Source organism: Fringilla coelebs (assembly GCF_963513975.1).
Source record: "Fringilla coelebs genome assembly, chromosome: 5".
Lineage (NCBI taxonomy): Eukaryota > Metazoa > Chordata > Aves > Passeriformes > Fringillidae > Fringilla > Fringilla coelebs.
The window spans coordinates 22,205,766-22,227,452 of NC_140033.1; the positions used below are offsets into that span (position 1 = coordinate 22,205,766).

General features: G+C 36.2%; 1 protein-coding gene across 2 annotated transcripts in view; it reads left to right on the plus strand.

Annotated features, from left to right (window-relative positions):
• The window catches only part of CADPS2 (calcium dependent secretion activator 2), a 284,462-nt gene that overhangs the window by 143,651 nt on the left and 119,124 nt on the right, over positions 1 to 21,687 (plus strand). For both annotated transcript variants that reach the window (XM_084205822.1, XM_084205823.1), the window contains exon 8: positions 4,171 to 4,310. In XM_084205822.1, coding sequence (XP_084061948.1) covers positions 4,171 to 4,310 — 140 coding nt within the window. The remainder of the gene's footprint in view (positions 1 to 4,170; positions 4,311 to 21,687) is intronic.

Below are 21,687 nucleotides of genomic sequence, written 5' to 3' on the forward strand. Positions count from 1 at the left end.
TATGAAGAGAAGACTGTGGAAGGCTGCGTCTTTCTTTTTTTTACAGTTCTGTCTGTACTGAAGACAAGATAATAATTTTCTGTAACTGCATGCTAAACATCACCTGCCTCTTCAGCCAGGGCATTAAGATGCAGATCTTCTTCACTTTCAACTCTTTTGCTTGTGACAGTGAGCCAAAACTCAGCATGGCTGGCTCAGAATTACAGTGAGTACCAAGGTCTGGTGCCCAGAGTCTAAGATCTCAAAATGTGTCTTAGGGCATCCCTACTTGAAAAATCTTCCTCATCTCAAATACCTGGGTCAGAAGTGTGGGTAACTCCATCACTTGGGTTCAGCTGTTGAATATCATGGGGTTTGGTGGAAGCAGGGGACTGCAGAGCCTCCAGAATGTGAGGACATAAGTTGGCTGACACACAGCCACAGGTGTCAGTCAGGCGGGGGACAATGTAGAGAAGAATATCTTGACTCTTGATTTTTCTCAAGGTCTTGCTATTCTGTTTGCCTCTTGCCTTTGTGAGTCCCTTTTGAAGGCTGCATATTTTTTTGACAACAGGACAACTGCAGCCAGGAATGGTTAGCTTGATAGCTTTATCTCAGCATGGGAGTACCAGCAGGAGATACTTCAGCACAGTGCTTTTGACTCTGAATCTTTTCCTCAGTTATCTTCTCTGAGAAAGCAGGAATGCCCCCAGTTTTGTTTGTTCAAGCTTTTAGAGTACTTTGGAGAACTCAACCTTTCTTTCTTACCTTTAAAAGAACATATGATCATTGTGCCAAAAGTAGAATTAATAGTTGCTTGTCTGGATTGACTGTTTGGCTCAGGAGTACTTAAATTAACTTCTTTTATTGTGATCCAGCTGGGGGCCTAAATAAAAAATGGAATCACAAAAATGGTGGCTAGTTTAGTTGTCAAGTGATATTAGCTTCAACGTCTTTCTACCGGTCAACTTTTAAGGTCGAGAGAGAAACATTTTTGGTCATTTACAACTAAGAAACAATATTTTGTGAACATCACTTTGCACAAATGCCTACAAGTGATGCTCTATAATATTTAAAAATTTTGTGGTTTTTTTTCATCCAGATGAAGAGGGGCACAAAGTGAACTTGACCCTTTTTCAGTTACAGTGTGGTCTGAGAAAATGTAATGCTAGGTATAATTGGAACACGTGGTCAAGTATTTTTTAATGATTATGAGATGATTAAATTTACTGAATTATCTCGACCCACGTTGTTCTGATGCTATTAATTTGCCTTAAATGAGTTGAAGCAATGCAATGCACAACAGCTATGTTTGCTATGTAGCTTTCTAGTCATTAACAGTTCATTATACTTTTTAATGTTGATTACCTGTTAGTATAATTATGGTAAACACTTTCCTATACTAAAAACTCATAATGCTCTGTGCTGCTGAATAAACTACCATGGTGATATCCACAGGTATATGAACAATAAAATAAATCAAAATAAAATAAAATAAACTTCAGAAATATATGATGTATTACAGAAATATCTGATTCAGTAGGAATTCTATTAAATTTATAACAGTTTCAGGCACAGTGAGGGTATCCTCTAGGTGATTCTTACATCTGCCAGAGAACACATTTGAGTTGATACCATTTCATTTTTTAAAGTAGATTGTGAAACAACCAGAAGATTTAAATTCTTAAGGAAATCTGAGACAGAATAACCTTAGGAAGTTTCTCCATAGACAATGACAATGACCTCACACTACAATGTTCCATAGTGGAGAGAATGCTTTTAATAGAAATTTCAGCAATTTTTTACTTTTCTTATTGAGCAGAACTTGCCAAGTGTTCTGGTTTCAGTGATTTTGTGGGAGCTTTCATCTTGCAGCCACCTGATGCTTTGGTACCCAGTAGCTCTCAATGCCCTTAAGGGCAATATGAGTATGAAGGTTTTTGTGAAGATAATTAATGCTTGTCAAATGCTTTGTGTGTGTTTCTGTGTAACAAAAGTTTGATTACAAAGTTCTTTCAAGCTCTCCTTGTTTAAAGCTGGAAGACATGACAAAATATAATACAAACCCAGCACAGTGCATAGTCAAATAGTCTGACAGATACTTGTTCTTTGTGAGAGCTTTGAAATTGAAGCTCCATAATACTCCTTTTAAAATTCAGAAAAGGAATTGTCACTACCACAGATATAAATTAATCATACTCTTGTCTACTTTTATTTTCATCAGCATTCTAAAAACTCAGGAAGTTGACAGGAGAAAAATGTCACTTGAGATGCATGAGCTGGAATAAGCTGTTACAGGACAACAGGAACTGCAGACTGTAAAAAAGGAAAAATTCTTAGCATCACCTACAGTCCTATGTGAATGCCTAGTGATTAAATGCAAGGAATGTATAATAATTCTGCTTATATAATCTTGCAGTTAAAGGGATAAATAAACTAAAAATAATTCCCCCCTTGATACATCAGAATGCAAAGGTTTCCATGCTCATAATCTTTTTAAATGCTATTTAAGGAATGCCTTTTACTCAGAATGAAAACCAGATAGAAGGAATAACTCTGTTATAAGTAGTGGTTTCTGTTTATTTGCAAAAAGAAAAAAAAGTAACCTGGTTTGCTAAAATCAGAATGTCCTGATTCTTCTGCTATCACTTTAAAAGGTACTGAATGTACTCAATAGATCTGACAGGTTAATTCTTCCACTGGTTTTACAAAGGTTGCATATTTCATTAGGAGTGATGCATCATGTTCTTCTGCTTGACTGGAGCTCCTGATATTAACAGAATATGCTTCTGCAAAATATTGAGATGAGGAACTGAAGGCCTTCTACTTACACCATCTTTCAGATGATTAGATCTGAATGACACTGTTGTAATATTTTTGGCTAATAACATCTGTTAGATTTATACTTGCTTGGACAGTTTTGCTCAAATCCTTAACTTACCCTTCGTATTAACACGGAGGACAATATATTGCATTTTATGTATGTGACACAAGTACTATGTGTAGGAAATTAACTTCATGGTTAACATAATGTTTCATTTTATTTTTCAAGAAATGAAAGATGTGAAGAATGATGCTTTTAAGAGTGTTGTTACTTTTGAAATAGTAATGGTAATTCATGGTAGTTGTAATTCAGAACTCACTGTATGTTATGAAAGTCTCCCAAGTAGTATGTTTAGAATACTTTAGAGTCTAAATTCTAATACTTTAGAATACTTCAGCGTCCAGATTCAAAAGCAGTGCTTATAATAAAAATGAAAGGAAATTATGTTTCAGCAGCATTTAACTGCTGAGCATGTCACTTTGGGTAAGAATTTGATGAGGCAGTAATTTTTAATTGTACTGACTATAAATGGATACACTTTTTGGATGGTAAATAACTATTTAACAATACTAATAATTAAAATAATTAACAATACTAATAACAATAACATTTCATTTATTGTGACTTACACTAATCTAAAATTACTTGTTAATAAAAGTTTCAAGAAACTCATATAAATGTTTTAAAAATTAAATATTTAAAATTCAGTGCTTTGGGGGTTTTTATGTCTATTACTGTGGATTACACAAAAGGTTTGTGTCATATCACATATGAATTGGACATAGTATCTTACATCTATTACATTCCATTTGCAGCAAAGGTGCTTTGGAATTCATCTACAATTTCTGTGGTTTTTTTACTAAAATTGACTTTTATTAATGCTATTGATCAAAAATTGGAGACAGTAACAAGACATGCACTTTGGTTATCTTCTCTCAAGCAATGCCACTACTGGGGGCTGATCCATTGTGTAACGCTAGAGCAAATGGCTTCAAAAGGGTGTTTCCAGCAGAGCACTGAATAATGTAAAAGTTTAAGTTCCTATTTAATTGTACATGACCCTTTTGAAATCCCAACTGTTCCTTTAAAAAAAACCAAGTTAATTCAGAATGTATTAACAGGAGGAAATTTTATTAACTCATAATATGAAAATTCCCATTTGAAAGAGAAGGAAGGAGTTAATTTTTGGAAATTGGTCTGTTGCAATGAGATTGAGTCAGCTGGTTTATTAGATTTAGGAAATATTTATTAGTCATCTTTTGTATTGGAGGAGATGCAACAAGACTCTTCACTGCTTAGTTTCCATTAAAGACTACAAGCAGTTTTTTTAATCAACTTGCTGAAGTTTTTCTTTTCATGACTTGCAGGTTGTGTTATATCCAACGTCCAATAGCCCGAAGTCTCCTGATCTGCATAAAATGATAGTTCCCAAAAACAGCCAGGACAGCGACCTGAAAATTAAACTGGCGGTGAGAATGGATAAACCACCTCACATGAAGCACTGTGGGTAAGCTTCTCGGCTGTCTCTATTTTATTGTTTTGTCTCACTGTGCCTGTGTTTTAACAAAGTATCTAAAAAGTATTTAACAAAGTATCTAAAATCATAAAGTTTGCAAAACATTGTAAATGTCTGAAACATTTCCTGTAGTGTGGTATTGGTATTGTGTTATATCTTCATTTTATACAAAAAGTTTGGACTAGTCAGGAATAACGTTCATTTCAGATGTTCAGTGATGTGTAAATACAGATGACTAGCTTCGTCTGAAATGCAGAGCTAAGAGTACAGTCTCATTTACATACTGGTTTTGAATGTTACAATTTATGGCACTTTGTTAAAAAATATTTAGGAGAAACATATTTTTCCATTAAAAAAGGATTAATTCTTTACCTGAATAAAGTGGTATTTGCCACATAGTCTCCCCTTCCTTTCTCTGTCTGCTGTATGTCTTTCTCTTGAAAAAAAATTATGTATGAATGCTAGTTTAAGGATGTTTTTTGGTCTAACACTGAAACTATGTGGAACAGATTATTTGTAAAGACAGCTCCTTTAATCAATTGCTGCCACTGTTCCTCAGCCCACCTGCAAAAACAGGTAGTGTTGCTGACAGTAAGCAAGTTTGTATCTTTTGTTATAAAGCAATCAAAAAGAATCAATGTACTGTCCATGCTATTTAGGTTTCTTTTTAGTTTCCTCCTGTTTGTATTCTGCCCATTATACACAGGCAGTAATTGCCAAAATTTCCTGTGTATTATGCTTCCTTTAAAAAAGCAACCAAACTGACTTAAGTTTTGTCAAAGTGTTAATCAGTTGGGCTCAAATTTCCCAGGTATCCCTCATTTTGGTTTGGTGAAACTTGGACACAAATGATTAGGACTGTAACAATGGGATTTGTTGCATGGAGACCTGTGGCTGGTGACCAGGAACTCTCAGGAAAGGGAAGGAAACCAATCATGGAGTCAATGGGGGACTGGAGCTACTGCGCTTGGAGACTGGAGCTGAGATGTGAAAACTTCAAAGCAGGGCAGCAAATACATAAGAGAAATGGGATAATGAGCAGGAGAAAGCAGAAAGATTTGGGTGACATGCATAAGTTGGAGTAGAGAGCAGAGATAAGTGTTTGTACTGAAGCATGATGCTCTCCTGTGAGTCCCCCCTTCTGCCCCATTCATTTGCACTCACCAAACACCTGTGAAATGGTTTGCTGCTGCTGGCACTTCTTTGTCTAGATCCAGCCCAGTAGTGTGGGTTCAGTTTCCTGCTGCTGGAGGGTGTTCAGCTGCTGCAGTAGTGCAGGGTGCACAGTGCTTGCTGCCCACCCTCTTCAGCATCCTTGCCAAAAGCAGCCACAGAGGCAGGCTGACTTGAAGCACATCAGCCAAGAATGATGTCCAACAGATTTGTCTGCACATGACCTGGTTCAATTGCAAACTTCCACCCTAAGCACATCAGAGTTGTTGTGCTGCCATGCACCTATCCCCAGCAATGACTAGGAGAAGTTCCCATTTTTGATCAGGTCACTGATAATGTTGGGGTCATGCTGTCTGCCACCCCAGTTAGAGTATAACGTGCAACTGAATCCAGCAAGAAAGCTCCAAGGTTTCCTCTCATCATGCTCCTGTGTTTCACCAGAGGCTGTCTTGGCAAGGAGCTGTTCTTCTGGCGTCTTCAGAGGGTCTTCCCAACCTCCCCAATTCAGTTTTCCATTCTGGTTTATATCAGTAGTCTTGTCTGACCATTAAAGAACCCAGTCAAGCGTTGTTGTCAATAATTTAGTTCAACTATTATACCTTTTGTCTGCTGCTGATGGTTGCTTCCTCAGATTGATTTTGAATACTCATCTCCTGGCACTGTGATTTACTTCTACATTTTACTTCAGGGTCATTGCTGTGACTATTCTTCAGGCAGATACTGTAGCTCTTCCCACCAAAAATGCTCTAGGTCAGTCATCATTTCCTTTTCTTTATAGCTATTAGCTATAATGATTATTACCTAGACACTTGTTAAGGAAAGTTAGGCCACCAACAGATGTGTGGACTTCCTCCCCATTAACATATGTGAAATGAAATAAAAACTTAATAATTCCTTCAATAAGCATTGAAGAGATTGATGAGATACTGTAGGAAACACTGGAGCTGCAGTGAGAGGAAGGAAAAGGTTATTTATATGGAGGGAAAAGAACACCTGCAAGCAGAATTGTTAGTGTGTACAGTCAGGAACTATTAATGTTATGAAGAGCCATCATCCAGGCACTCCCTGCAGCCTTCTCTTGACTTCCTGGGTAGGTATAAGTATTAAGTGGTCATTTGCTGTTTTTTCAAGAGGGATTCCCATCTGCTTCAATATACACATTAAAGCTGCTCTGGTTCTGAACTGATGCTGTGTTATCAGGGAAATCTGCATTTGTGAAGAGACTGGAAACATGTGATGGATGATGGGCTGTATCATCAGAAAGGCAAAGGAATATTTTGCAGTTAAAATAGTTGAGGGTTGCTTGAAAGAAACTGGCTTTTATTCCTATTTGTGCTGCACAGAAGGACTTCCTTGTAAGAGAATGTGTCCACCTATAGTAAGTGATGGTATGTTATTTGTTTCCTGTGTCCAGTTTGATAAACTGGAATCTGATTTCATAGAGCTGCATGCCACTAGCAGCTATTAGCAGAAGTCAGTGGAAATGGGGCTTTAAATATTTATTGTGCTGTTCAAGTCCAAATATCCTAAAAATTAATATCTGAGGCCTCAAACATTTAGTGTTCCAATTGTCCTGTGTTCAGGAGGGTACTATTTTTGAGGGAAAACAGTACCACCTCCCAGGATCATACACATACGAAGGTGAATCTAGGGAAGCAGCTGGCAGAAAAGGTTCCCACCCTCTGGAGGAGCTGCAGGAGTGGAAGCACTGTCACTTTGCTCAGCCAAAGGCTTGTGCCCTGCTGAGCAGGGCTATAACAGTGCCAGGATCTGCAATTCCCTGGAAAACCTGCACAATGTGGAAATTCAAGTCTCTCTGTAAAGCAGGGTTTGCATAAAACATAATGAAGGAGGCCATAGGATAAAGTGCTGAAGAGCTCAAAGGCTGCTGCTATCCTGAAAAGTGAAAATGACAGGGATATTTTTGTCTATTTTTTAAAATTTTTTAAATTTTATTTTTAGAATGTTGTCGTATATTTAAGTACAGGGTCATAGAGTACACAAAAGGAACAGATACAAAAGGATAAGAGAATGTGATCATCCCTTCTCCTGGAATTTCATCATATCAGCAAGTTGAATTTTACAACCTTTATAACAGACTTCTAGTGTAGTTAGTGTGTTCAACCCAGCTAAGTTCTAATTCTTCATTGTGTTTTTCAGAGGCATCTCATGCCTTATCCTTAACCAGTGTTTGAACTAGACAACTTACATTTTCTGTATGTCAGAGTTAACAAACTAGCATACAAGATTTGTTAGGAAAAGAAAGCATTCTGTTGGCATTACATAATGTTTTTCAGATGAGAGTCTCAATTTATTCAGAGTTGAATTCAAATTTTATCCTACAGCTAATTGCAGAAGGATGGGTTTTTGTAGATTAATACTCTATCTAGGATAATTACAGTAAGAGACTGGTTTTTTAGATATGGGAACTGTGCCCAGTTACTTCAGGTTCTGCAGGGTTGGCAAAACTCACAGGCCAAATTTAGTGGTGGTTTTCAATTTTATCTCTTGAGAAAATTTTCTCCTTTATAAGATTGACTTAACTTACTAACACAGGGGATATTCTGGAAGACTTCAGAACTTGTCTTGAATTTATGCTTCAAGAATATTCAGCTCTACAAATTATGCTGTCTTGTACTAAAGTCACAAATAGTACTTTGGGGGAAATATGGGATTTTGTGGGAAAATGGGATTTTTAATTATGAACTGTAACTATTTGAATAGCAAGAAATAAAAATCTTTATGACTCAAAACTACTGAGAATCTCAATTGCAGTTCATTTATACTTTTCTAAAAAAGAAGTTTATTTTTTTGTTGACACATTCATACAGTCAATCTAGTGTTAATCCACTAATTTGACTTTAAAAAATTTTATTAATGAAACAATTCTTGTTTTTTTGATGTAATCTCTTACATGCTTTAAAAAATGTAAGACTATTATACATCTTACAGTAAACATAATCTTATTGCTTATTTTACATTTTTATTTTTATTTTTGCATGAAAGGTTCTCAAATTGGGAATTCACTTGACTGATAGATAATTATCCTTTTGTATCTGAATCTTGTCAATACATTACATGGCAAAGCATTCACAGCTAATCTGAGTAGTGACAAGGTAAATATCACTCATTAATGGGGATTTGTAGAACAGTTACAATTATTGACAATTCATGATATTCCAGATTCCTTTCTCATCATTTGTATTGTATTTACTTTCTCACAGGATGTTGTGACCTTTCCCTTATCTATAATTATGAGCACATACCAGATAATTTTAAAATCTCCTTTACTTAGTAAAGCAATCATCCATACAAAAGATTTTTTAACATTTCTAATATTTTTTTTTCTGTTGCAATCTTGAATCTAAAACAAATCATCAGAGGAAAGAAGTAAAATTTGAGCTAAAAACTTCCTCTATAAAATGCTAAAAGCCTCTTTATTTCTGTTGAGCTACAATAGCAGCATTAGGTCGGTACTGTTTGCTTCAGGAAGGCTCAGTTGGATTTCCTTAATTCATAATTATATTAGGGTTTAAAACCCCAGCAGGACAGGTTAATTGACTCAAGATATGTGGGTTACTCTAAATATCTTCTCTAATGCATGGGGGTTTTTGATGTGCCTTTGCACATCTGCGTGCATTTAAATCATGCATTATTTTAAAAAGTAGATTGAGTTGTATCTTAGCATAGCCTAGTGGTTACTAAAAGGTATTATTCTGTTTCTTCCAACCTAGAAATAAAAAAGGAATACTGAGATTTTTTTTTAAAGCTTGCTTTAAAAGGATTAGTAATGCTCAGTGCTCTTACCACAAAAAAAAAAAAAAAAAAAAAGGAAAATATATAATAAAGTAAAATGAAACTCTTACTAATTAAACAGCCTGAACAGGACAATATTACTAAGTGGTAGTATTTGGGTTTGACTTCCAAAGTAAAACATTTCAGCCTCGTTCTTGCCCTGAACTTTTTCCAAGATTTGAAGGGCAAAATTCATTCTTTTATGTTCTGTTCTGATTTCTGCTATGACATGTTGCATATGGAACCGATATACATTTAATTTCTTAAACTTTTGCATTTGGAATAAACATTCTACAAGCACTTAGAATTTTCTCTCTGTCTCTGATCTATAAAGGAAGCATTTTGGTGACTTCTTTAAATTGTAGTCTCTGTAATAATAAAGAATCTGTGCGAGATGATTTTTCTGTCACAACTCGTTGATGTTTTGGGTTTTGCTTTGTGGTTTTTTTTGTTTATAATTGTATTTTGAGAATATAAAGATTTTGATTAATTGGCTAATGTTTTAAATTTTTTTTCTCTTTTGCACTTGAAATTGACCAAGATGTTCTTAGGAGAGCATTTATAAACAGTAAATATAGGTAGTGATTCCTGAATGTGACTGAAGAATGACATTTCTCCTCCCACTGCTGCAGTTTCAGAGCTAAAGGAAATCTGTAAGACAAATGCTCTGGTTAGCAGTCCTCTAGGATGTAGAATTAGAGGATAAGTAATTTTTTCCTCTCTTATATATGACAGTTGTCACACATCCTTAGAGAGGAAGATGAGTATAATCTGGTTTGCAGCCGAGTGAATGAAGCATAGGAATAAACAGAGATCACCCGAGGTCACGGGCAGTTTGGTGACAAAGCCGAGGATGGCACTGGGCTCTGCTGGTTTCTCAGTGGTAGGGATGTTGTGTGTACCTGTCACCTGGATAAACCTCAGTCACTGCTGTCCCTGAGCTCATAACTCAGCTGAGAAGAGCCATGGGGGCACTGAAGTCAGCCAGAACGAGGGTGGTGCCAGCTCTTACGGCTGTTTGTCTGGGATCACCTGGCAAAGAAGGGCAGGATGAGAAAGAGAATTACCTTTGCAACTTGAAGATGTGTAATCTGGATTTGATCTGAAGATGAGATCTGCTCCCACTTTCATTATTTCAGAAAAATATGCAAGGTGAATACATTGAAATGACTCTATTGCTACTCTGGGTTACTTGTACAGATAAAGATGTCAGGAATACAATCACACATCTCTTAGCAAGCGCTGCCAGATCCCTGTCACAGATAAACCTTCATAATTTGAAATGCTCAGATTCCTTAGTCTCTGAGCCAAAACATACAAATACTGCAGAATAACTAAAAAAGTTGTTTTACCAACAGTAAAAAGATGAAATAGAAAAAATTTTTTGCTAATTTAAAACTTCAAGTTTATTTTTTCTTAAATGAAGAGGTGTAGAATATCTTCAAACTGAAGGAAAGTGTTAGAAACCTAACAATACTTACAATGATTCCAACATCTTAGAAAATTCTTACTAATGCTTGGTATGATATGGTAATATGAAGCATAGACTTCTTCAATTAGTACTATGTTCTGTGAGATAAAACTTTGTATATTACTTTTCAACAGTTACTGAAAATATGTTTCTCCTTAATGTTTTTCTCTTTTAAAAGCAAGAGAAGATTATCCGAGAGATTAGCTTCACTTTTTCATTTCTTACCAATATAGCCTAATTTCCTGAAGCAAATGTAAAAATACTCACTTACTTAATTGCAGCATTTCTTCATCTACATATGTAAACTCCTCTGGATCCCTTTATAGTATTTGATTCATTTTTCCAAGTTTGTGTGCTGCCTATCTGGTTGTAATCATAAAAGTCAGCATAGTAGCACCATCTAGCTTTCTGTTTGCTGCTGTTGCATTTCTTCTTAGAAAAGGGTAGCAGAGTGATGGCTTCAGCTACTGCCTCGAAGAGTGAAGTTCTCCCTTGTCCTTTGGTAGAATGCTTATTTTTTTGTTTGGGAATTCAAGACCAGGAAGCGTAGGAAAAGGTGATGGAAGCTGTTGAGTTTGTTTGAATTTTGCAAGCTTTACATAACATCAGACAGTTTGCAATTCTTTTCTGATCGTTAAATCATGTGGCCTCACTATAGCAGCCAAAATATTTAGGTGTTTAGGCTATGTAAGCATTCTCTGAGTTTTCTCAAAGCAACTACTAGGGAGGGTGGAGTACCTTGACACAATGGTTTATTAGTGCTAAGACACCGGCAATTGAAAAACAGAAAAGGTGCACTGGAGGTGGTAAGGTAAACTTTTCTCTATATGTATTGCACTCAGAACAGTAGTTATTATCTTTGTCATTTCTACTACAATTACTCCTACTTAGTCTCAAATAAATTTAATGCTTGAGAGATTGTTGAGAGATTGGCCACTGCCAGGGTTTTTTTTTTTTTTTGAGATGACCAGCAATCCATATACAAATGGGAGATTTTTCGACTAGCTTTGTGCCATTTGAACATGTTCTGTGAAAAGATAATCCTCAGCCAGTCTTCCTCATCTGTAGGAAAGGGATGACTTCCACAAAGTAAAGATGTGTTCTTGATTCCCTAACCAAATAACAAAAATATTCCTGATTCCTGTTTGTTACAGTTGTTGCCTTGTGAAATCTTGCTGTGGATTGCAGCAGTCTGCACTGTGGGATGCAGCAGTCTGCTGCAAGATGATCCCATCACAAGAATTGTGTGTATTCATCTCAGCTGGGTCTTAGTAAAACTTAGTTGCTCCCTCTCACTGTGATTTTATATTGTATGCAGTTTTTCTTGACTGTCCTGTTACTGGCAAATGGGATGCAACAACATTTGCTCAGTCTAGCTGGCCTCCAGTGCCCAAGTTGTCCAAAGAACTTCATTCTCATCTACTCACACTGAGGAGCTCTTTTCCAAAGAGTACTCTGTAAGGTAATGGGAATGTCTGGAATACAGAAAATGAACAGAAGTGTATATTTCCAAAGGGAATTGTCTCATAAAGAAACTTATTTATGAAGCAAAAGGGAGGTGGAGATTTCTTTTACTGTAATTTGAAGAGGTCATGGGACTTGGTAGCAGAGATATGGAGATGTAATAGTTGGCCAAAACCCAACACAAAACCCAAACATTGGCACAGTGATGCCAGTACCTGCACCACAGAACTGTTTGGGTCACTGATGTTCACAACACTTTTGAATTAGAGTTGGCTCATGTTCAGACTCAATGCACGGACAATGTGACCCTGTGTTTACTTGCTATATACTTTTGAGACACTGGGCAAAAGATTTCATTGTAATTTCTGACAGGAAGGCATAAAGAAGTATTAGAGTTTCAGCTAAGTTTATTTGACTTCAAAGACAAAAGAGATGAGACCTAAAAAGTTTCATTGCCCATTCCATGTTCAGTCTAGGCCTAGCATGACAATCTCAGGTTTGATCAAGACAAGCACTGTAGCTGCAGGTGGCTCTGTAGTGCTGAAGCAAACTGTATTAATGCAAGGTTTTTACCATTCATGGAAGATATGTTGTGTGGCTGATGAAACAGGCTTTGTTTGAATTTCAAAGTGGACTGTTGAAGAAAAAATGTGGGGTTGGTAAAAAAACACAGTCAGCCCCTGAAGTATGCAGCACAGCAAATACCACTGCATATTCAGGGATGCCTGCTCCTTACTTTACATCAAGGTGTGCCAAAGTGTCATCTAACATCCAGCACCACAAATCTATGTGTAGAGCATATTTTCTTTACTCAGTGAAAAATCCTGAAGAAGGGATATATCACAAACTGCTATGAGAATGTCCTGGCTGCAAACTTCAGAATGCTTCTTTGAATAATACTTCATAATACTTCATCTGCTGGAAAAGACTGGCATGGTTGATCTGTAAGTAAACTGCAGCATGAAGTTAACATGATTCCATTGAAACTGTAAGAGTGTTTCAAGAAAACTTATGAGAGGGGATAATCTTTCTTTTCAAGAGCAAATCACAGACAGTTGCTGACTCTGAAGATCCAAGACCCTGAGACCCTGAAGACAAGCACATGAGTATCCCTTTCTGCAAGATAAAACTCATAAATCCCAGCACAGAGTAAACCCAAGTATTTCAAGGACTTCCAACATTTGGAATGAGACTACTGAGAAAGTAAAAAATATTTTAAAACTAGGCTAGTGGGTTTATATTTCTGCAGAAATATTGGTCAAATTTTGGCTCATAATTAATAAACAATTAAACTGGATTCTAAAGCAGTGGTGTTATATTTTTTGTTTATTTTGTCAGAGGGTCAAAAATATCCTTCATGTAGGTGTAATTGTCTTATCTTGCTAAATTCTGGTAAACCTGTCCTCGTTTTAACATTCATAAAGGAGCATGCATATATCAAGGTCTACATTTCCTATGTATGTTATATGCTGCACTTTTAGTGCTGTATGAAGGTGTTACTATTATTATACCAAGGTGTCTCATGTGAGTATTTGCTGTTATGCTACTTTGTGCTTAATGCTGGTATTTCATTGTGCTAAATGAATGTTAGCATCTTGCCATGGAGAAAAGTGCTAATGTGATAACTGTCTTCATTTGAATGATTTTAATATTACACACTTTTGCAAAATCAATTTACTATAATCAGCTACTTTTTAAAAATTAAATTGAACTTCATGAAAAATGACATATTAAAATTACATTAATGATTGATTGGATAATGATAATGGGTTAATGCAAAATTACTATGGAAGGAAGAAGCAAAAGTGTATATCCTGCTGCTAGATCCTTAGAGAACAGATTATAGCTATGAGCCTGATTTTCAGTGCTTCACACAGTAATTGCTTCTGAGGAGGCACAGGGAATCTGAAGATCTTAACAATATGCCACTGCCACTTTAATTGCTGAAAGAAGCCAAGAGAATCCTAATTGCCAAGGGAAGCATTACTAATTAAGGTGTCATTCTTCATTTCTTCCATAGAAATTAATCTGAAATATTTGTAAAAGCTCAGATGTAAATTTAGATCCAAACTCACTTAGCTTAATCACAACAGACTTAATGTGGAAAATATCTATGGGTTAGGCAAGGTTGATTGTAAAATTTAAAATAGTTATTTTCCTATGAAAAAATTTTGGTTTGCTTTTGCTCACAACTTCTTAAAAAATGAAGTAAAATAATTGAGAATAGATTAAATAATCTGGTTTTAATAATATGTAATTTATATTTAAATTGTGATTCTACCCTCACATTAAAAAATTTTTGCAACTGTTTACATAGGGTGTTTCTTTTTTATATTACACCTTAGAGCTCCATACTTCTGAAAGGTTAAGATGGGTTTTCTTCAGCTCTGATGGGCAGTGATACAAGTTCAGATGTAAAAGTATATTCTTTAGATCATAACTGTACCAACACTTGTTCAATATCTCCTTGCCTTCGCTAGGATGGAGTATGCATAATTGATTAGGTATAGAAAATCCCCATGATCAGTACTGCCTGTGTGTCAAATCCTTCTTTGGCTCATCTTTGCTAAAGTCCTTATTCAACCTCACAAAATAACCAGTTGGAGTGAATGGTCATGCTGGTACTTGTCATTTCCTGCATACTGGGTTTTGTACTTTGTTGTGTTCTCAGCCTTCTTTAATGCAGTTATTCATATTCTCACTGTGTCCTAAACTCCTCTTCTTTTGCCATGGATTAGCTCTTATGGTTGACCTTATTGCTGCCTTGAATTCATGTATAAATGCCAATTCTTTTTCCTCTTGTTATGTAATATCTCAGAACCTAAGACCAGACATCTCAGTGACCCATAGAACAGCTAGACTTTTCTAGTTTATACTGTCCATTTTTAGTTTGCAGTTCTTACCTTTAAAGCTCTTCCCATCTCAACTTCTTGGTCTTTGTGCGCATGTGTTAGGAAAAAATTCAGTGAGAAAACCTTTGGCAGCAATTCTCAGCTCATCACAAAAAAGAGATCATTTCCAGGCCATAAAGATGGTGATGAGCTGTGCTGCAGCACCACTTTGGACTTGTCATCATGGTTTATGGGACTGCTCCAAATTCATGTCTTCTCCATATGGGCAGATTTGAATGCAGTATCACTGCTGAGAGAGCCTGGTCAACCTTCTAGCAGCAGCCACTTGTTGCAACAGTGGGATGAGATTCAGCCCTGCACCAGGAAGGCTAATTGCATGTGATAAACCATGGAGAGAGAAGAATTAAAGAATTGCTTGTTCAAAGAGCAGTAAATTGGGCTTGTCTGAGGCACCTAAGAAGGATTTTTAGCCACTGATGGCTACCAAAATTATGTTACCCATTACAAAGAGATGGGAAATCTGGAAGACCTGATCTCTGTTTGGCATTTGTCTCCTTGACTACAAAGGGAGCCAAGTGTGAAGTGTCCCCAGATAGATCTGTACAGAGACTCAGTGTTTGCTGGGGACCTGATAATCACCTCATATGCATTTCTGGTGATGCAGTTCAATCTCTGTCCTGTCTTGTCCTTGGCTTACAGCATGTTAGTGGCTGGAATATGTGAGGTACACTAGCTGAGCACCACAGCTGATTTTGTTTAATGCAAGAGGAGTCTAGTTCACCTGCCATGGATCAATTCTGCAGTGTGAACTGCTGCAACTTCAGGGCAATGAGAGGATTTTCTTCATAAGCACACTCCTTATTCAGGCTAATTAACCAATGTAGATAAATCCTTTTTTCTCTAGGTACTTGATTTAAGTACCTGAAAGGGGTTGGGCCAAACTGGGGAACATCTTCAGTTGATGCTCATGTCAAGGGTTCCGGTAAGGCTTCAGTCCTGGGAGTACATGAATACATGCTGTCTGAAATCTTGCATTTGTGCTTGTAAATATTTGCTTTACTGGATTAAAAAAATAATAACTATAATTCAATCTAAAAAAAGTTTTGCCTGTTATTGGAAATGCTCAAATCAGAACTTTGGAAAGTTATTAATGTGCAAAAATTGGGTTTTTTTTCTATTCACATTAAAAATAGCAAAGCTGTTGGTAACTTATAAGGTGAAATGATCCACTAATATTTTACTGCAAATAGACCTTAAGTTCATTAAATTGTAGGGGAGGAATTGAGAAAAAACTCGGATTTGTAGCTGGGATTCTTTTTCTAAAACACTAAGTAATAACTTTAAAATTTCATTTGCATGTTTTTTTCTACCACGTAAGTAGAGTAAATGGGCTGACCAGTCAGTGCTATGTGGACTGAAGGTAGTATTAAAAATTTAATTGTTGTCATGCTGTAGCAAAAAATGCATGCCTTATTAGGTCCTCACAGGGAAGATCATGATCTGAGTAATTTCATGGACGTGAGGTGAAATATAGGCAGGACATTTTTTATTTTTTTTTTGACTGTGCATCACTGGTCTTACTAGAGTGAAAGCATAGAGGAGACTGCTTATTTTTAATACAATAAATGATGAAGAAATTTATCATATCAGAAGTGTTCTACAATTTGCAGTAATAAGTTCAGATATTGGGAACTTCACAATAACTCTACAGCGCATTTGTGGAGTAGCTGGTCTGACTGGAAAGTTCAGGCTGGCTTCTGCTGAAATTTCTTCATGCTGTTGTTACACAGTTCCCATAGCTTTGGAAAAGCATCATTCAGAGCAAAATCTTGACTTTTAGTTTTGCTTGAATTTGCTGCGCTGTAAATGCACCCAAAATATGCTGACAGTATCATTAGAATGAAATCACATGCAAGTATTCCTGCTTCATAAATTATTCCAGAATTGCATATGGTCGACTCTGTGTGTTATTTTGTATTATACTTTTTATTTATTTCAGATTTTTAACTTTTTGCCATCTAAGTTTCTTTTGAAGCTTCTCTGGAAACTTCCCTTGCATGCGTGAGTCTGTAGTAATGGGGACGTAACTGACTACGATATTCATAACATTATGCTGTACAAAGTCATCTAAGCAATATTCTTATTGTGCTGTACAAAGTCATCTAAGCAATATTCTTATTGTGCTGTACAAAGTCATCTAAGCAATATTCTTATTTTACTAGCCTGCAGGACCAATCATCATTTAAATAGTTGTTTCCGATTTTGTTTATGTTGCTTTATTTTATTACAAATAAGTATGTCACAAATATCACGAAGGTGAAAGATGCAGTTTATTTATGAGCCTTTCTCATCAGGTGATCTGAGTTGTTTCTTGATACCATACATTCATCTGTGACATCAAATTTAAGAGGGAGTTATTTTCACCTGACGTACATTGACACTGCATATGGTCTGGCCTGGCCTGGCATTATTTCTACACTGAAGGTGCCAGTCCTATTAACTGCAAGGATGGGGGCATGCCACCTACCTCTTGTGTCCTTCTGTCTTGTGCTGCCCATCTGTTACTTCCAGGAAGGTAAAATTCACCTAATTTTTGTCTTTTGGAATATAAGCCTTTACAAAATCAGAGGTACTTAGGGCTGCAAAATTATTTTCAGAAACTAAAAGTATGTGACCAGTCTAATCCACCCTCTGTGTCAGAATGCTGCCTCTGAAACTGTAGGGTCAGTTGTGCTACCGTGAGTCTGAGGGTGGATTTCAATTCATAATACACTATTCTTTATGGCCAAAAATAATTCTAATGCAATACTGAATGTAAAGGCAGAGGTAACTTTTTATAAATTCAATTAAGTTGTTTGTTGGTTTTATTTTTTCTCCACAGTAGTATAATTTCAATTATTAAAGTATTGCATTTTTTTCTCACATAATAGCACAGCCCCATGGTCCTGTATTACTCTTGTTTTGCTCAAATATTATGTTTGTTATAGTTAGCTCCCATTAAATAGTCCATGTCCTGTTACACAATTGTGTTGGCAGATCAATACTGTACTGTTTTGTCAGGGCACTTGAGTATGTCTCATCCCCAAACCTTGGAAGGCTGACAGTTTCTGTCATGTCATCAGTATAGTGGTGCTTTCATACAGAGTTATGCACTATTAGCTCACTTGGTCTTTTTATTTAAATAAAAACTGTAAAGAACAACTTATCCCACATTAAAAATGGTCTTTTTTGTGTGCTTACCATTACAAACCTGTTTCAATTTAATCCCATCTTTGTGTCTGCTCAGCAATGTTGCTCAAAGCACCAACTAATCTGGCCTTGAATGCTTCCAGGGATGGGGCATCCACAACTTCTCTGGGAAATCTTTTCCAGTGTCTCACCACCCTCACAGGAAAGAATTTCTTCTTACTCTGCAATCTAAAACTACCCTCCTTTAGCCTAAAGACATTCCCTCTTGTCCTGTCACTACATGTCCTTGCAAAAAGTCCCTCTCCTCTTTTCTTGTAGGTTCCCTTTATGTTCTGGAAAGCTGCTCTAAGGTCTCCTCAAAGCCTTCACTTCTCCAGGCTGAGCAACCCCAAGTCTCTCAGCCTTTCTTCACAGGAGTGGTGCTCCATACCTCGGAGCATCTTTGTGACCCTCCTCTGGACTCCCTCCAGCAGGTCCTTGTCCTTGTGCTGGTGGCCCAGGGGCTGGACTCAGTGCTCTGGGGGGGGTCTCAGGATAAATGCATGTATGTTAATTCCTGCACATGTACTTTAAATCCATGGATTGATTGTCTTTGGAGCAATGGACAGCAAAGACCTCTGAGCCTGCCTTTCATGCTGCTGTTTGTATGGACTAATCTGGGGACAGATTGGCAGGGGAAGTGTTCTGGTAGGGGTAGGTTTGAGTTCCACTGCTAAGTCTCCATTTGGGTCAGACCAGCTTCCCTTTTCTTCCACATGGAGAGCTTCTCTGATAATGTTAGAAGATTGCCAGCCCAAAAGTGTAGTTTTCTTTTCTTCATAGTTTTTTCCAAAGATGAAAATCAATATGGTTGTGATGAGAAAAGTGTACCTGGTCCTAAATACACAGCTAGTTTGCTGTTGCTCAGTAAATCAGTGGCTTAGAAGTTAGCATTTTTATCATGGCTTATTACATTTGAGATTTTAACTGCTGATTTAAATTTTGAGATTTTTTTGGTTCTTGAGTAGACTGCACTATGTCATAGACCAAGTGAAGGAGAGTAAGAAACTTGGCTCCGTTTTTAGTAGTGTTGCTGTAGAGAAAAATATACTCCCCTCTGCTGACAGCAATTCTCTTCTGTAAAGCTGAATGTTTGTAGATTTCTAACCTTTTTCATCTTGTTTAAAGTCTTAGTTTTGAAAGGCAGGGTAAGATCTGAAGCAAAGATCTAAAGATTTAGGAGTATGGAGTGATTCTTTTTAGGTTAAGGGCAATAGGCTGGGCATGGGATCTCATTTTACAGATCTTTTAGTCAAGCCATTTAGAAACACATTCTGAGTAATGAAGACATCCAAATGAAACTGGAGTTATGCAAGCAACACATCTGGGACAGGTATTAAATATTACAAATATTGCCAGTGGCTGGGAACTCTTGCTAGGCTAAGATTTCTACAAATAGTACATGCGTTATAACTGGAGGTTTTTATTCATTACTGATGAAAATAAAAAAGTTTCAGAGAAGGGAAACCAGCAATTTCTGTAAATACAGCTTTACCATTGTTTTGTATATTGAGAACAGTGGACCCATTTTCTAACAGAAAATAACTGTGATCCTTAGATTAGAACTGGATGATTAAGTTAATAAAGTAATCATGTAATGTAAAACTTTTTTGTCATTATAGAATGTGAGTGTTCAACTTAATGACGAATGTTATATTCATTTTTAATTGAGCTGTATATAGTCTCCTTAATGGAAGGCTTGGTTTTTTCCCTTGCACACTCAATATATTTAATTGAACACCTGATTCTTGCCATCAACACATTAACATCTGGACACTATGTTTTATGCATATAGATATACTGATTAAAACTCAGCAGAGAAGCAGATAATGGGAAAATAAAATGACAACATTATAGAACACTTTCAGCCATATTTTTTATTATATATTGAGAAGCTTTTAATTACCTTATTTCATTTAATTAGTCCCACTGCTTAGGTCATTTGTTTTTATTGATATGGCATGGCAGCAACTTTGCTAATTGGCACAAAATGGCATATGACTAAACTGTCTTGTCTAGTTTGGTCCAAAATAATTTCTTACATTTTTTCCACATTCCTGAGACTTCTTATTTATTTCACAGTCTTTTCAACAATATAAAAAATATTTTGACAGAGGAGCTTGATTTAAAATTTAACATTTCACTTTTCATTTTTGTTTCTGAGTTAAAGATTTTTTTTAAAAAAGTGATTACTTCCTAATGTATTTTAGCTTTGGAAAATAACACTTCATTCTGTAGCTTTTAAAAATTTTAGTCTTTCTTCAGAGAGAAAATTAATTTAAAGCATTTTTTATGATTTAGACTTTAGGCACAGTTTGTCAGCATTTACAAATTTAGTCTGGAAGAAAAGCAACAGTCCTGTGCCACTGCAGCAGTTGTACTCTAGGGTTTTAGGGATCTGTTTTGCACTGTTCTGTTTTAAGCCAGTTATTTAACAAATCTGACAATTCTTGAGTATTGATGAGCTCAAGTTATTTAAGCATTTTAGTGCATAATACTCATTTCCTATTGATTATTAACACACCTTATAATAACAGAGATTTTATGTAAATGTAATTGATAAAAAAAGGAATTTTTTGCCTGAGAGAATTTCTCTGAATAATTGATAATAGACCTCTCCTAATTTTAGATTCTTCTGTTCCAAACCATCTTTTATATTTTTCTTTGAAGATGTGATATATTTTTTACTTAATAATTTCTAAAGATGTGTGTAGTATCTCTGTGCCAGGCAAAAAAGATTACAGTTTAACTAATTAGGGGTTTTTGGTTTACCAAATACTGATGCTTTTGCAAATTTTTTCTATGCTTTTTGAGTTGTTGGATAATCTTTATAATGTATGTGTTCAACTGTGTTGGCACTTCAGCAGATGAAGTAACTCATCACTATGCAATGAATGTTATCCCCCTAATTTGAGAATAAGTGTATTATTAATATGTATGGCACTGTGCTCCCACAGATTCATGATTTGTAGAACAATAAGAAATTCTACTAATTTAAAATACTCATTTCAAAACTACTTGAAATATAAGTTTCCCACTCCTTGCCCTGCAGTTTAATTCAATCACTTTTTGTGATTACACAGTAGCATTTTCTTTCCTCTTCAAGTCTGTCAGAAACAGGTACCAGGGATCGATTTGAACCAGATTTTTTTAGTCTGGGCCATGGCATTTTACATGTCCTGACATCCACAGGAGGGCAGCATGGTTAAATCAAGGAGGAAGATGTGAGTATGATCATAATGCAGCTAAATTAATCCCACTTTTGATTGTTTATATTGTCTTGTGAAAGTGTTTACAATTTTAAAAAGTGCATGTTTTCCTGGCCAGTACAGGTAAAGGAACTGCATGTTAATTTTAGAAGTTTCAAAGTGTAGCTTCTTAGTAC